Source organism: Passer montanus, unplaced genomic scaffold (genome assembly GCF_014805655.1).
Source record: "Passer montanus isolate IOZ18808 unplaced genomic scaffold, ASM1480565v1 scaffold10, whole genome shotgun sequence".
NCBI lineage: Eukaryota > Metazoa > Chordata > Aves > Passeriformes > Passeridae > Passer > Passer montanus.
This window is the reverse complement of record NW_024356505.1, coordinates 31,487,324-31,504,653: the sequence shown is the minus strand read 5'-3', so window position 1 is coordinate 31,504,653 and position 17,330 is coordinate 31,487,324. Positions and strand designations below refer to the sequence as shown.

At 38.5% G+C, this 17,330-nt stretch overlaps 1 protein-coding gene across 4 annotated transcripts in view; it reads right to left on the bottom strand.

Moving 5' to 3' along the window:
• Positions 1-2,043: 2,043 nt before the first annotated feature.
• The window catches only part of CCNY (cyclin Y), a 121,768-nt gene continuing 106,481 nt past the window's right edge, over positions 2,044-17,330 (bottom strand). For all 4 annotated transcript variants that reach the window (XM_039707741.1, XM_039707747.1, XM_039707754.1 and 1 more), the window contains 3 exons: positions 13,956-14,122; positions 10,524-10,686; positions 2,044-4,776 (listed from right to left, as the gene is read on the bottom strand). In XM_039707741.1, the coding sequence (XP_039563675.1) occupies positions 4,660-4,776; positions 10,524-10,686; positions 13,956-14,122 (447 nt within the window). In that variant the 3' untranslated portion in view covers positions 2,044-4,659. The remainder of the gene's footprint in view (positions 4,777-10,523; positions 10,687-13,955; positions 14,123-17,330) is intronic.

The window sequence follows — 17,330 nt, the reverse complement described above, 5'->3', positions numbered from 1 at the left end:
AATACTGAGACACATTACACATGGTGTAAAGGGCATGAAATAACAACTCTTTTTTCGCACCAAATTGCATCAGACCAACTATTCTAGAAGGAACACAAGAAGTACAGTCTATTTGTCCTGCTCTGTACCTGCCTTCAGTTTGCCATCCCCTTGCTTCTTTCTTCAGTGTGAAGAGCACAGTGACAGTGTGAAGAGCACAGTGGTCCAGGCCAGGCAAGAAATAAACTCGAGCCTGGCTTTCTTGGCTATAATCATAAAAAGCTTGATTAGGAAGGGACCTTAAAGATAATTTAGTTCAAATGCTCCTGCCATGAATCCATCAGAGATTCCTGGAGATGGGGCATCTCCAGCTTGCCTCAGCAATCTGTTCCAGTGCCTCAATGCCCTCAATCCATTCAGTCCTTTTCAAGCTGTGGTTCTACAACTCAGCAGTTACTTTTTGTTGATTCTCATAAGATCCAGAAAAGCAGGTTCACACACTATGAAACAATCCTTTTCAATCGTAATCTACATCTGCTATCATTATTGTTTTCCTCATAAGCAGCAGCTTTTCTTCCAAATCTTGTTTTCCTTTTTAAATCATTTTCACAGAGCAGTGGTCGCTACACATCTGCCATCATTACCTTTAGTTCATGCAGCTCAGTCTCACCAGTTCTGTGGTTTCCTCAAGATGGAGTTCAGTTGATGAGAAGACAGACAAAAAGAGCAGAGACACACACTGCACTTTGGGTGTAGTACGTTTCCATGTACACCTAGATGAACTCACACAGGTATGTTTGTGGTTATAGTTGAGCTGATTTCTCAGAACACATTAGAAAACTAAGTGGGAACTTCACTGCAGAGTAGTGTTGCCAAGAACTGCATATTCAAGTAAAGAAAAAAAGGTCTGATTACAGAAAAATGTGTTTTACACAGAAGTGAGGAAAGTGCTAAAAGCTAGGCTGAGGGGATTCCACATGAAGACCAAGAAGGAGAGAGCAACACGAGCCTGCAGTGGATGTGCAGCACTTCAGTTAGGAGTTTAAACATGTCACTGGGAAATGAAATGCTCATTACCAACTAAGGACAACTGTAAATAATTTGTTGCTTCAGGTGTTAAGATTTTGGGGTTTTTTTTCAGCTCTTTCAGTTCCTCTATCCCCTCCCACATACTGCTATTTTTGTATATAGCCAACACTACCAGATGTCATTTTGTCATCTGCCACCATTGCACCATTGCCTTTTTCTGATGAGGTTTTTGTTACTTCTAATCTTTATATTGTAGCTAAGGTTTCTGGCATTAGGGGAGCTCGAGAGAAAGGTGTTAAACATGAAGTCTTAGTTCAGACTCCATAAATGTAAACAGCAAGTATACAATGCTAATTTCTCACTCTCTAAGAAAAATCCCCAAATCCTTAACAAAACAGAATCATTACCTTGCTATAGGATAGGATTTTGTATATTTTTAGCAATAGAAAACATACATCATTTGAAGAGCTAACTGGATTTGTGGAAGGTGGAAAAAGGTGATTTGACCATTTTGTTTTTGCACTTCATTCCATGACTCCGGTGCTCTCAGTCCCACATGACAGTGTCTGTCAGAATGATATATGTCACTGACAGACCATGAAATACAAACAGCAAATCAAATATAAAGAGGGCTGCAGGTGGAAAGAGAAATTACAGCAAGAACTCTGAGCTGAATATGGATGAATGATTAAAACCCTCAAAAGATGCCTTTTTCAAATATTGATCCAATTACCAACACGTAAATGACCAAACAAGTGGCCCACTGGCTCAACAAATAAAAATAATTCATTAAGACAATGATACTTGAAGGGACAGGTTTATTATATCTCCTACACCTTTTCAGTTCTGAGCCGGTGTCCAAAGCAATAATGAAAACCTTAATCCAGAAAACATTTACAGCAAAATACAATGTCTTTGTGCTGTTAATTAAAATGTTATATGGTTCTCCTCCCTTCTTACATCTCCGGTGATTCTCTAACTTTGCAATGATATTTTCCATACAGTAATGCTGAAAAAACTACACTAAACACAACATAAGCCTAAATAATAATTTGTTTTTAATTACCTGGTATAGAATACCTTGCAAACAAAAGACACTTTTCAGATTTACTGACAGGTACTGTATTTTTTGGCAACCCTGGAACAAACCAGAAGAAAAAGCAAAGAATTATTCTATAACCGTGAGGGAAAGAAACATCCATCTCAATGTAGAGGATTCATATGGTAAAACTAAAGAAAAAATCCACACTTACAGCAGATTTTTTTTTAATTCTTAGTGCAAGAAACATAACCAAGTTAATCACAGAATCAGTACTAATTAAGAATATGGAAAATTCTCCTATACAGAGGTAGAGTCCAGTGCACAAGGCTAAAACGATATTCAATAGTCTAAACAAGACTGAGCCAGGTTTTACGGAATCCACTTTTTAAAGTATCAGACTGTATGTACATACATACAATAAATAGACTATACAATCTTTAAAGTAGTTTAATAAACTTCACAAAAATTATAGTAGATGCATTGATATCTTTACATAATCCAAAGTTCATATCTCTATCACCCAGAAATGGATAAAACCAATATTCCTGATATCAAGTTAAATGGAAAATAGTTTAGCAAAGTGTTGATAAATCAAAATATTTTACATATTTTAAAGCCTAAATTTATGCTTATAAAGGATGACTTTCAAATGCTCTGAAAATGTTCCTTTTGATACTATCTGTAAAGAGGTTTCAAATGCTGTAATTTGTTATAAACACTTGCCTTACATTCCATGTTCAAGGGAAAAATGGACTTGGATACTCACAGTTCTGATGCATTGGCACAACAAGAAGTGATGAGAATTAGATTATTTTAAAGGCCCAAAGAACATCAGGAGAATTTATGGACAAAGCCTTCATGTCTCAAACAAAACAAATCACACTGGGAAGCTAACAGGAAACTGCTTGGTTTCACTGCCTCCATCCTGTGGGTGCCTCCCTGCTGGAGGCCCTGGACCAGCATCGCCCTGGGAGTCAGGAGTGCAGCTCTGGCCCCCAGGTAGCCACAAGCCCATAGGGCTTAACAAAACAAACACGGAATCTTTGTGGGTTACAACAGTAGTGCACGAATCGGGGACATCTGCTGCCATTCCCTTCAGTGACAGTCACAAGGACAGATTTCAGGGAACTGAGAGCTTTCAGCTGTATCTTCCTAAACTGTGCAAAAAAACAAAAACAGGGGGTGGGGGGGAAATCACTCTGCGGTGTTATGAAGCAAATATGTTTATACTGAGAAGTTATTTTGTATTGTTCTTACAATTGCCAAGGGGGAACAGCCACAGTAAGAGTGAAATAATAATAATAACAACAGAGGAGTTTAATAATCCGAGTTGGAAATCATATTCACAGTTCAGTTACTTTTAATTTCTATAAGCACCTACACTGAAAAACATGAGGGTTCGTATTTTAACTTCCAAATCAAATCTCCTTGTGACAGATACCTTATTAAGATTTCCATTCTGCTCTTCTACAGGCCTTCTCATTGGAACAATTTTTTTTATTATTTTTTATTTTATACAAACAGACTCACTTTGATTTAAGGTAAACATATAAAAATTGAGAATATTGCTTGCAACAATGGACCTGGAGGTGAAGGAATGAACTTGTCAGGCCATAAAAAAAAAATCTCCTTCAAAATGGATGAATTCTGCTAAACTTCTAATGTTATGAAAATCTGCAAAAAGGATCACAAGATCTGTTGCAAATTTCAGAGATTTGGCCCAAGTCTTATCATCATCATCATCTCAAGACTTTAACAACTGTATCTTTATATTATGGAAAAATAAATGATTCCAAGAACTCAGGAAGGCACACGCACCCAAGTATGCTATAAATAAAACACATCATGAAATTACGAAGATCTTCTGATCCCTGTACACACTTTTGGTTCAGCACTATGGTCAAGTTCTCTCTTTTGAAATACAATAAAAGGCATACAAGAAATGTAACATATGCATAATAATTAAGAAGAATAATGCTAATAAGACAGGTTACAGAGAAAAGTGCAGTGAAAAAACCCAACACTATTTATTCAGGGGCTTGTGCTACTGTAAATACAGACTTTGTATTTCCTGCTGTGCAAGGGGAAGAATTTATCCTGGGAAGCAGCAATGAGGAATGCAAAACAACAACAACAACATCAACAAAAAAAGATATTAAGAGAAACTTTTAAGATGGAACTCTCCCAATGTCATTCCTCTAGCGCACAGTCATCTGACTACACGTTTTTTTTTCATGCTGCCATTTCCCTTCATGAGTACAATAGAAAATGGCAGAGTTCTTAAATATTTTTCTGCCTCTACTTCATTTTTTTGTTTCTTCTTCCAAGCACCTGATTTGCTGTTTCCTCATAGAAGTGTAAAGCTGTTAGTGGAAGTGAGAAAATAATTGTTGCCGATCTTCTCTCCCGAACACCAATTTCTCCATTTCTCCTTCCATTAGGTATTTCACTCGTGTGCTACACAATGGGGAGGCACTGTAAAGGCAGCTTGACAGATTTAAAAATAAAAAAATCAAAAGTCTTTTTTTCTTTATCCCCCCGCCCCCAGCCCACTCTGAAAAAAATGGATGGATGAAACAGTACGTCCATAGGAATATTCCAGTCTCCTGTTAGGAGATAATTGCAGGGGACCATCTAACCACAGTCAGATTGTCAGCACTGACCGACCGCTTCTTTGCAGCTTTCCTGAAGTCCTTGTACTTATCTTCACACAGGCGAGAAATGGCCTGCAAGAGAAAAGGTGAAAACCCCTCAGTGGCATTGCCCACAGCTGTCCAGGTAAAGCAAGACTAAATGCAGATTTCTACATACAGGTGAAATTACAAAAGTCACTTCATTAAGCAAAACACATGAAGACATTCTCCTCAAATCCTAGTTTTCATTTCATTGATCTTGGAAGGAAGGCTTGCACTGCCCCACATGGCAGCTTCAGAAGGACTCAGCATACCCCAAGCCTTGTTTTTGCAGATGAACCATCACAAACCTCACTGAGGGAGCTGACAGTGCTTATCCATTTTTACAGGGTAACTGGTGTATCATCCTTCATAGGTGAAAACTTAATAAAACAGCCATAGGCACTGTAAGTGTATTTGGAGAATTTAAAAATCAGATGGCTCTTAATTTTTTTATTTCCTAAAAATCTTGTAGTAATTATATTTTTTTTCTGTTGAGAAATGGTCTTGCAGAACACTCATCCTGCTTTGGCTCCTCAGCTGATGTTAATTCACCTTGCAGAAGCAGATGATAATTTCTATGTGACCAGGCTATCTTATATACTTCCATATATATAGGGAAATGAAACTCATATTCAGAATAATTTAATTCACATTATAAATACATAAGTCATTTTTAAACCTTTTGAAGAGAGAGAAAAACATTGTTCAAGTGTCAACTCCTTTTATACTATACTGGAGTTAATGTTTGATGTTTCTTCTACTGTTTTTAGCCAAGTTTAAGAATAGCATTTATTATATGGACCCCACATGCATGAATTTACTGTTCCCTAAAATAGCCTGTATATTAGAGTTCATATGGCTGGAACAAGCTGTGGCTGGCATCAGTAGAGATGTTAACTCTGGCAATCAAACTGCAGAGCTGCACAGAAAGCTCACTGCAAGGAGTACTCAAGGTCAAATTCAAAAATACGACAAACTAAAGCAGCATTTTTTATTTACTCAGGAATGCTTTCAAGTTGTGCCTTAAGATAAGATGTTTAATAAAGAGCACTGCACAAACAAACCCAGTAGAAGTGTTTGATTATAACACAAGGCATTACAAATAATTAAACATCCTGACTCCATGGATCACTATTTTCTGTCTTGATCTTTACTTCTATAGCACAGCAAGTTACAGCAGTGAAGAGTCCTTTAATTTGAGTAGTCCTGCAAAGACCAGGGGCAGGTATGGCAGAAGCACACAACTCATACACCTGAGAGCACGTTCACCTAATGCCACAAAACATCATTAAATTAGAAAACAAAAGAAAACAAAACAAACTCAAACCCAGAACAACATAAAACCTACCACCACCAAGGGAACAGTTGCTACTTTTTAGTTGAACACTACCTTTTTGTTAAGACTACACTCAGTTTTCCTTCGTGGTGTACATGAAGAGAACAGAACAAAATAACAAAGGTATTCATATTGCTTCTTAGACCGTAACTTAATTCACTTAAAACTGCTTAATAAAATCTTATTTAATTCAACCAGGAATGTGATGGACTAAGAGAGTTTATGCAATTCAGTCAGGTTTAAAATTCAATGGGTTAAAAATGTTTATCCATGAAATAATGTGCCAAGGCATGACATGACAAAGGGGTGTACTTAGGTGGAGCTCAGCTTCTTTCAGCTGCCAAATCAGACTATTACCTTAGGCATCAAAAAGTCAGAGAAGGTAATCACTTCAAAATTGCCTGTGTGACACAGGAAAATTTCTGTTCTGGCACTTGGTCAGACAAAATGAAATGTTGCTTGGAAGTGGCACTTAATATTTGGCATCTCTAGGCTATGCTGATGAATCATATGGATAAGAAACACACTGCCATTTAAAGCAGCTCAGTATCTAAAGATGCCTCTTCCTCTGCAAGTAAGTTATAAAATCAATATTTGGAGCATACTTGGCAAGGTAGTTAGTCAAGTTTAGTATAACATATGGGGAAACAAAAAAAGCAGAAAATGGTAAATATTTATTATTGTCCTTCAGTTAAAATAAACCAAAATAGCTATAATCACCTATCATCTGATAATTTTGTTTCTTTTATTGCTTGAAAAAGAAACCAATTTTTGACAGTTGCAAGGGACCATTTCTCATCTCAATTCAAAACATTCTTAAAAACCAGCAACACTAATTCATCATGTGAAATTTTGCTGGACTTGGCTGTAATGTATGTATTCAGCCAGAATGCATGCACATATATATTCTTCCATTATATCCATGCATACAGAACTAATGTCAGTTTCCCTGCTGAGTTACAGAACTCTTCTAGAGATTCCATCACTGGAAGAGAGGACAAGTAAGGAGAAAGAAGGCTGGAGAATGGCAGTAGCAGCAGCAGTAGTAGCAGTAGTTATAGTAGGAGCAGCAGTTAAAATTTTGGCTGCATGCACATTTGTGCAGGGCAGGAAAGCAGCACGGATGGTTATGGGCTCGGGAATGCACAAAGGCACAGACTGTGAGTCCTGCACACCCTCCAAAAACTGACAAACCAGAGGAAACTGAGCAGGGAAGAAGAGCAGGTAGTTCACCTTAATTTATAAAGCATGAGAAAAGCACAAATGGTTACTCCTAAGACCCAAGAAGGTGAGTTTTGCCCTGTTTTGCTCTTCCTTTTCCTCCTGGCTTTGAGGGTTGTGAACATACAAACACACAGAACTGCAATCAAGTCATTGTGACACTGGAGAGCTGAAGAAATATAAAGACACTTCTCTGCTTGTAACTTACATATTTTTCTGCTGGTTTTGTCTGTTTGATCTGTGGGACTCTATCTCTTTGTCAAGAAAACAGCACACATTTCAAAGGGTTTGAACTACGTGCTCAAGAACCATCCCAACAATAAAGATCTAAGACAACATTAGTTAAACTGGGAGTGCACTAATGAATGCTCTCAGAAAATCTAACCTTGGAACAGTGCTAAGATCACAGGACAGACACATTTTGTCTACTTAACCGAAAGAGGAGAATCTGACTCATGTTTAGCTCAGTACATGGGAGAAAAACCAAGTGCAAGAGTAGGAAATGACAAAAGAGTGGATTAAGGCTGGACACCCAACAACCTTCTTGGCAGAAAAAAATTCTCCCATATCAGAAAAGAGGTCTCAGGAAAAGCAAAGGAAGCCTTGACATTTGACATAATTAAAAGGAAGAACAACACACTATAACATATGCTGTTTGGAACAAACAGCATTGGCAGGTGGACAGAGTGGATGAGCCAATGAAAGTTTATTTGCCATTTTTGACCTGCCTAATTCCATGGAAGAGGAGAAAAAACCCAAGAGGGTTCATAAAAATGGTTTCTGGCTACTAGGTGGACTGGTATAACAAATCCAGAACACGTCAGTCCACAGATAATTAAAAGGTAAAACAAAAAAAAATTACTTTCATTTTGTCATTTAAAAGACAAAGCTGCTTTTTAAGTGTCAATTCTGAGAACATTAAATAAGAAGAAACATCCACTGCAGATGCTTGAGAAAGTGATGTAATGTTTAACAAGTACTGCAATCTCTCGTAACACCTCTCAGCTGATGGATCTTGTCCAGCATTTCCCTGTGATGAGGTACATTTCTTACTAGCCTCAACCTTTTAGGTCTTTTTAGGGTGTTTTTTCATCATCATGGGTATGTCAACTTCATGATATTTGAAGAAATCACAATGCAGAATCTGCCATGTCAGATCTACTGCTTCTACTTTAGATATAAAAAAATAGATTTAAAATGCAAAAATAGCAAAAATATAATATAGCTATTTCTCTAGGCAACACCTTTTGTGATCTCAAATGCCAGTTGCTTTAATCTTAGGACTGAGCAAGGTCTCTTTAGTTTATCACACAAGGCAAATCCTTCCACTGCATGGATACACTTGCTGTGAGGCTGTTGTCTTTCATCACAGACTGCAGCTCTTCTCTCGGTATCAAAAATATCACAGCCTGTGTGGTACTACATCTACTCCACTTGACAATCCAGGCAACTGTTTTAAAACAGAGAACTCTGGTCTGAACAGCACACCAGAGACTACAGAAGTGCTGCAAATGCATTTTGATGACTCTTGGCAAGTGAAATGCTTAACTGTGCTCAGGAACTGGGCTATAAATTATGCTGTCAAGTAGTTTCAAGGGCACACGAATGACAACCATGTACTGCCAGGGAACAAGGCAGTTCCCTTCCTTCTGGCCACAGAACAGAGAGGCAAGGAGGTGGCAGACCAAGCTGGTTCACAGCAGATACTCCTCCTCTACCCTGAAGACATCCCCTGGCTAGCAGGGTTATTTACAGCCAACTTCTGCTGGCAGCTCAAAGCATGCCCAGTGGGGAAACTTTTAGTAATACAGATTTATTGAAAAAAAATTCCATTAGTTCTTTTTAAATATGCCCTTTCTTTAGCTAGTACAGAAGAATTACCAGTATTCTCTGGCTATTTACTGTCATTTCCCATTTTTCTTTTCTTCTAAGGTTTTAGGAGCTATCATTGTTACATTCATTTGTAACATGCTGTTATACATTGTGTGTGATATAGGTGGACAGTTTTAAGAAACTGTGGGCTAAATCAAAAAGCAATTAATTTAGTTTTGATATATGTAATAGCATTTACTATCAAGACTCCCATAACTCAGTAAAGCACCTCTTTTCAAGTAAGATTACAATCCAAATGAATGTTTTCAATATTCTTTTTGATAGAAACAAAATCTGATTCAAATTTAGATCACACTCCATACAGAGAATGACATTCTTATTGGAGCAACCTGTGCAATTTAGGAAGAATATTTAGAAAGAATGGGAAATAAAACTTAAGTGAAATTTTCTTTGATTCTTTCTCCTCCACTTTTAGCTCCCATTAGAGTCACAAACAAGTCAATTAATCTTCCCACGCACCATTTCCCCCCACAAAAACGTGCATAGAACTGCCTGCCTGTTCCACAGGAGCACTAGGAATTTCAGAGCATGCAAAGCTCGGTCTAACCCACAGGCAAACAACCTCCAGTGCAAAGATGTTATGTAATTAAAGATGTGTACTGTTAAAAGCAGCCAGCATCTAATGAAAAATTTCAAAATTAGTTACAAAATTCACACCCAGTGCAATAATGCCCATATTTGAAAAACATATCCAAAAAAAGAGGAAAAAATATGTTGCAGTCTTGCAAAGAGCCCCAGTTAGCTGATAATTTAAATTCCTCCTGTGTCTGTGGTATTCACAGTGCCCAGCGTTTCACAGACCATCCAACAGTGCTTCTGGTGTATGGTAGATCCATATCTCATAAGCATTCGTGACTTATTCACTGAAGGCATGTGTTCATTTCTGTTCTCTCTTTACTGAGAAAAACATCATGGGAGATAACAAACTTGGACTCACATGAAACTGAGCACTTGCAGAAAAAGAACATGGAACAGCTATTTTCAGCAATATTTGTTAATATTCTGTCATTTAAGGTGGATTATCAGTTTTAAGAAACCAAAGGAACAAACAACACTAGACTGTGAATAGAATAATTATAAAACTTGTGGGTACTTTCATAAGGCTAATATAGACAACTGCAACTGAAAAGAAATGGAAAGCAAGGTAAGGTATGAAGAAAACTGTGTCAAAAAGCTGTCCCCACAGCCATGAATACTCAAAGCATAAACAAAACCATTATGAAAATCTGGCTTATGATATTCTAGTATCTCATGGGAGTATCTGGGAGGAGATGGGAGAAGGGAGAAACGGCACAGAAATTCCCAATCCCCCTATACATTTAACACTGAGCAATCTAAAAAGTCTTACCTCAAGTTTATATGCCCTGTCCCGGCTGAGGGGCTCCAAGGGAAAACTCAGGTTATTTGCTTCTGCCAGGGAGCGCAAATCAAAATAATACTTGGCATAAACACTGGAGGGAACATTAATATTGAACTGTAACAGCTCAAGAAACTGGCGTTCCAGCTCATTCCTGTGGAAAAAGATAAACATGGAAACATATTTCAGACTGTGCATTCTGAATGTAATTTTACTTTAAATTGCAAATGGTATAAACCAAGTTCATTTTTTATTCTCGCCATATGCAATTATCCCAGCCTAAGTTTGACCTTCTCTACCAAGTTCTATCAGTGTACTCACACCAGTGAGGAGTATGAGAGATGCTGCACCTTGCAGCTGCTACTGCAATGTCAGTCAAACCCAGACAAACAAGGTTTTGCTAGTGAAAGGGCACCTTTATCAGTTTAGCTAACACAATTTTGGAAAGAAAACCTAGCAGGGAAAAAAAAAATTCTCGTAGTTTCTACTTTACCTCCACTAGGTGGGTCTGCATACACAGCTATGCCACAACACACACACACACACACCCCCGCCCTAAATTTGTCAGGCTCCTCTCATAAATGCTGCGAATTACTCTAACACATAAATTACTGAAGAACATATTTACCCCCTGCAGCTCTTCATAATCAATTGTTTAGATTTAGTCATGGGAAACCTGAATTTTTCATAATACTCGTTTTATGAACAGAATAAAGCAATTTTTCCTTTAGATGTGCAACCAAAATTCACAGTGGTGATCATGTGTTTTCCAGCATTTAAAGGAAACATGTTTGTCAAAATACCTGATAGGAACAGAGCTCCTGTTTGAGCTCCCACCCTCTAAAACTTTGGTATACAAATCCATTATTAACTACACCAATACATTAAAAAGTACATTGAAAAATAAGCCAACTAATCAAATTAAGGACTGGAAATTTTCATAAATTGTTCAGATATCCTACTTAATACTTATGCATATTACATTCAAAACAATGATTTCAAGATATGATAAATAAATAAATGTGCAGTGAAAGCCACCAATGTTTGCTGAAGAGCCCAAAGACTGCACTGCTGTGCTACCAGTGGGCATTGAATGATGACTATATTGTCTCTAAGTTACATTTTGACTACTGTGCAAATGTGCAAGGAATATGAAATAGAAGTTGCACAGTTGGCAGTAGAAGAGGAAGGATCTGAAGATAAAAAGTACTGGTGCAGTAATTTTTTTTAACACTGAATTATTTTTCTCCTTCTCACTCTTTACCCTTACATAATTCTTGCATCATAAGCATTGTCCTTCCTTATCCTCACTCTCTGTGCCAAAATTCTACATTTATATAATGATAAATACTAATTAATACTAAAAGACTAACCAAAAGCTGGATATGGAGTCTTTGGCTTAAATTCACATTGTTGAAGATTCCAACTTAAAAATCCAAGTAAAAAATGTCTGTAAATAGAAACAAAACATTGCCTTTACCTGTCCTTTTATACTGCCAAGATTGTACATTCTGCAAGCTAAGCCTAAAGTTCTATATCTATTGATAATATAAAGCCTATTTTACTGGCAGAAGACATTGGCTGTACCACTTGAAGAGTACCCTCAAAAATCTCAAATACACAGCCTCAGTTTCTTATTATCCCCTGTCTCCAAGATCTCATAGTTGGATCAGTAGACTAGCTGCAGATCAGAAAGGACAAAAACACACAAGTATTTCTTACTGAACTTAAGTAATTTAACTAACCACCATACACTTCTTGCCCCCTACATTTCCCTCAGACTGCTTTACCACGTGCTTTCCTGGGCCACTCCTCAGAAATTCAATGTAATGCCACATACATGACTACAGATACCCACTGCACTTCAGTACTCCCAAGTTCTCCACTCACTTTTAGGCACAGTTCACTGCACTGATGCTGACTTATAAAACCCTGAAAGGTCTGCTTGATGTTTTGCAAGATACACTTATGCTGAATGATTCACACAAATTGAAGATTTTGACCTAGAGCTCTTCTTCTGCCTTACTAATACAATACAATGAAAGGCCCTGTTTTGCTTAGAGCCAGAGACTGTCTCAGCTGAAAAATAAGAAAGAAAAAAAAAAAACCATAAAAAAATTCATTGCAGATAGGAGGAAAACAAAATTTGGAAAAGCTGACAGCAGGAATATAAGCACCAGAATCTTTGCAGAGGGATTCAACAGAGCCCTAAACACAAAGCCCATGAAGATCACCAAGTACATATAGAGAACTCGGGCTCCCCAGAGGCTTCTGGGTTTCCAGTTTGTGAGAACCCTAAAATCTTTCAAGAAAATGGTCAGAAGCTAAAAATGCCTGAGGACAAGGACTCATCACAGTTTAGCTTGGGGAATTTGCAGTGCAGAAAAGGGCTGATGTGAGCACAGGTCTGCCATGTGAGTACTGGTGCTATATAGCTCAAGTGCAGCTTCTAACAGTAGCACCATCACATGTGTTTGTCAGAAACAATAACTTCTTTTTTTGTTTCCTTTCACACCGCCTTCAAGAAAAGCCCTGAGAATTATCAATTCCACAGCTCACATTTATAACCATTCCTCATTAATACTGTCATATGGCACAGTCAAACCTGTGACTCTGCTTCAAGCTGTTCAGCACTGCAGCTCATGTCCCAGCTTCAGGTACACTTTAAAAGCACCCAGATTTGCCTTGGAAGAGAAGTGAGTGGAGGGAGACCCCCAGTGCTACTGAATACTCAAAAAGCATGAGAAAAGGATCAAGGGAAAAAGTAACTTTGTAAAATTACTTAGGTTCCACTTAATCAGTTAAGAAACCATTAGCAAATTATTCTGCATGGAATAATATTGCACACAGAAATGTGAAGGACCCAATTTTGGTTCTTGTCCATCTTACCTCCCTCTTTTGTCTTGGAAACCTTATTCTGTCTGGATTTTTAATATCTTGAAAACTAATTCAGCAGGATACCGTAAAAAATGTCAAAACCCAAAAGCATCAATTTAAAATAATGGCAATAAATAACTGGGTGATCATCTAAAGGTCATTAAGATAACTTCCTTTCCTACCTTACATATCCATTCTCTGCATGAAGAATTAGCATGACAGTAAATGATGCTGAAAGTGAATACATGCAGGGTCACTGGATGTGGAGCATTTTATTAAACCATACATTTAACTATTCTGTCAATCTGTTTTCATTATTGTGCATGAATATCCAGTGGTAAAATACACTTCAACCAGAAAACAAAAATAATTCATGTCTTCTATGTAAGCAGCTGTCAAGCTGACCTCATGCCATCTATCAGCATCCACCATGTTTAGATACAACACAAATATACAAACTTCAGACAATTTATGAAAGAACTTCCCGTCACCCTCGCAGACACAGATGTTGGCATTCATTGACAAACATAAACAAACTTCACTCACATGTCTTCGACTGTGATATCCTTCAGGATCTGGCAGTAATCCACGTTCCACACTGCCTGGTCGTCCCAAACTTTGGATGCCAGTAGAATTGCCCCCAGTACTATTCGCTTCCAGTTTGCTGGACAAATATCTATCTCTGCATAAGTTAAGAGTCTTTCAAGATATACCTGGGGAAACACATTGAAATCAAGACTTGATCTATTTTGCTACTAAGTAGAAATTAAAAATAAAACTATTCCCATTCCAGCAATTCTAAAACAGCATGCTGTTAAAAATGCTTTCAAGAAGATTATTTTATCATAAAAGTTTTCGTTTCAAATACATGGCATGTTAATGCCAGGCTCAAAACTGGATGTGATAAATCCATTTTAGTTGGTCTTTGCCTTCTGATCCTATTACCCATTTCAAGAGGTCAGACACCAGACTTCTAAATACACCATTTCTTCTTTAGCTGTGATTGCCCCCTGCCTGCCATCTCAAAGCCGAAGAAAACCTTAACATTATCTTATAATTCTGTAAAACAAAATATCACTAATTGTTAAAAAAATTATTTTCCTTCTTAAAGAAGGCGAACTGTTATTTAAGAATAGAATTCCAAATTATGTGTCAAGCCCATTAGTGAAGATGGAAGTCTAACTTTTTACTTAGTGGATCATTCTGAAAAGACTTCGATGTACAAAATCTGATATTACAAGGCTGCAGAAACACAAAGCTCAGTAAGAAGGTGGCACATGGATCTCCCTGATGTCTGCACTACCTGGGGGTTCTGTGCAAAACACTGTTTTTGCTTTCCAGACAGCCTGTGTAAACAAGTTCCTTACACTCTATATCGCACAAGACAATTTGTCAATATGTCAGCCAAAACTGCTGCTCAAATAATGAAAATACAGCATTCCCTGGAGTCATCCTTGGGAAGCAGAAAACTTCTTTAAAGCAATACACTAATGCTGGGAGCTTCATAAGCACAGAGCATATGGAAGCTGTAATATTATGCCAATCAAATTAGCAGATAACTTAACTTCCTTCACATCAATACAGAATTTGACTCTCTACTGTTAATGCAAACCTTTTAAATCTCAACTTTTCACATCCAGTTTTAGCAGATTCAAAATGAATATGTCACATTTATAGTACATAAATAGATAGAGCATACAAAAATCAGAAAATATATCCTTTCTAATGTACAGCTCTAGCTTAGAAAAAGAGAGAGAAAAACAACTAAATAAGGATTTTGTGGGGGCTGAAATTCAAAGGCAATTAGAGAAGAAAATGTAAACAGGTAAGAATTATATTGCAAGGAAAGACATACACTCATAAAATAGTTTGGCTTGGAAGAACCTTTAAAAGCCATCTAGTTTCAACTTTCCTGTCATGGCAGGAACATCTTCCACTAGACAGGTTGCTCAGAGTCCCATCCAGCCTGGCCTTGAACACTTCCAGGGATGGGGCATCTATTTCTCTGGGCAACCTGTCCCAGTGTCTCACCACCTTCATAGCAAAGAATTTCTTCCTAACATGTAATCTAACCTCTTTCAGGTTAAAGCCATTTATAGCCCTTGTTCTACCACTAAAAACCCCCATAAAATGTTCCTCTCCAGCTTTCCTGTAAGCCTTCTTCAAGTACTGGAAGGCTGCTGCAAGGCATCCCCAGAGCCTTCTCTTCTTCAGGCTGAACAGCCCCAGCTTTCTCAGCCTGTCATGGGAGAGGTGCTCCAGTGCTCTGATCAGCTTCATCACCCTGCTCTGGACTTGCTCCAGCTGATCCATGCCCTTCTAATGTCAGAGAGCCCAAAGCTGGATGCAGCACTCAGGTGAACAGAGCAGAGGGACAGACTCCCTTCCCCTGCTGCCCACGGTGCTTTGGATGCAGCCCAGGACACGTTTGGCATTCTGGGCTGTGAGAGCACAGTGCACACGTCCAGCTCCTCCCCAGCCAACACGTCCAAGTTCTTCTTGGCAGGGCTGCTCTCAAGCCATCCTCTGTTTAGCCTGCATTTTGTGCTTGGGATTGCCCTGACCCACATGCAGGACCTTTCAGCTGGCTTTGTTGAACTTCATGAGTATTGCACAGGCCAGCCTCTCAAGCCTGCTGAAGTCCATCTTCACAGCAGATGAAATTACACCTCAGTAAAAAGGCAGCATAAACTTGCCACTATTTTCCCACCAGCACATACTTGAGAGATCAGAATTAAAAATTAAATAGGAGTTTGATGAGACTCTATTGCTACACCTACTTCATTACCATATTGATGCATCTTCCAATTGTATGTTGAGTGTTGTGAAAAATCACTCTTGCTTCCCTGGTGATAACTTGGGCTTGACTCCAGATACACTGCTGGAACGAGGCTCTTTATCATACTTCAGTAAAACTGAGGATGATAAACAGCTCTCCATTAGAAAGGCACTCAGTGTAGCTTTCAACTCCTTTCTTGAACATGCCTTAAATGAGCATTTATTTTGTTCACTTGCTGTGGCCTCCTTTACTCAGTCTTGGGTTTTAAGTATATATTCAAGTAAGAAAAAACAGAAAAGAACAAGACTACTAGCAGCAAACACTTGTTAAAGTTTAATAAGGTCCTCAGTCAGTGTGAGAATTCACTGTAATCTAGGATTTGTGACATCATCAGTGTACCTTTGGGAGACATTAGTGTAAGTCTTCAACTTTTAATCAAGCTCACCCAGCCACACACACAGTCTTTCTTCTAGCTCTCCCGTGTCTCTTTCCCAGAGAGAACCCACTAACTGCAGAGCAGGAAATTCAGGCTGGTACATACTTGAGCTCTTGCCCTGCTGATGTAGAGCAACCTCGTAACAGCAGCACACACAGAGCCAAGTGAGCAGTGTCCAATGTAAATGTGCCCAAAGTGCATTATTTCTGATAAATGGAGCTGGGTTCATTTCAGAGCATTTCAACACACAATGCCCTGGTGGGACACAGTGCCAGCCCACGATGTCCCACGCTGGGACACCAGAGCAGGACAGGCAGGGTCTGCCATGCACTCACTGCTGCAGGGGGTGCTTCTGGCTGCTGCAAGGATGTGCTGAATCAGGAGAGACTTTTGGAGAACAGCCAGGTGGCTCTCAGCCCGTTTGAAGAGGAAGGCTGCTGGGGTGGTTAATCACTACACTACTCATCCCAAACAAACTCATTGCTGGTGGGAGAACACCACCTGCTTCTGCTGGCAAAAGCCAGTGAGTCTTCCCACACGCCCAGGGAGGCATGCTCCACCTCAATTTAAAAAAAAATCACTGAAAATGTTGGCCCTGTAATGGTAAACGTGAGATATGGAAATACCATTTGTATGCAATTATGTCTACACATTAAACAGCACCTTAAACACAAGGGTCATTTTCTTAAATATGGGTTTTGTATTA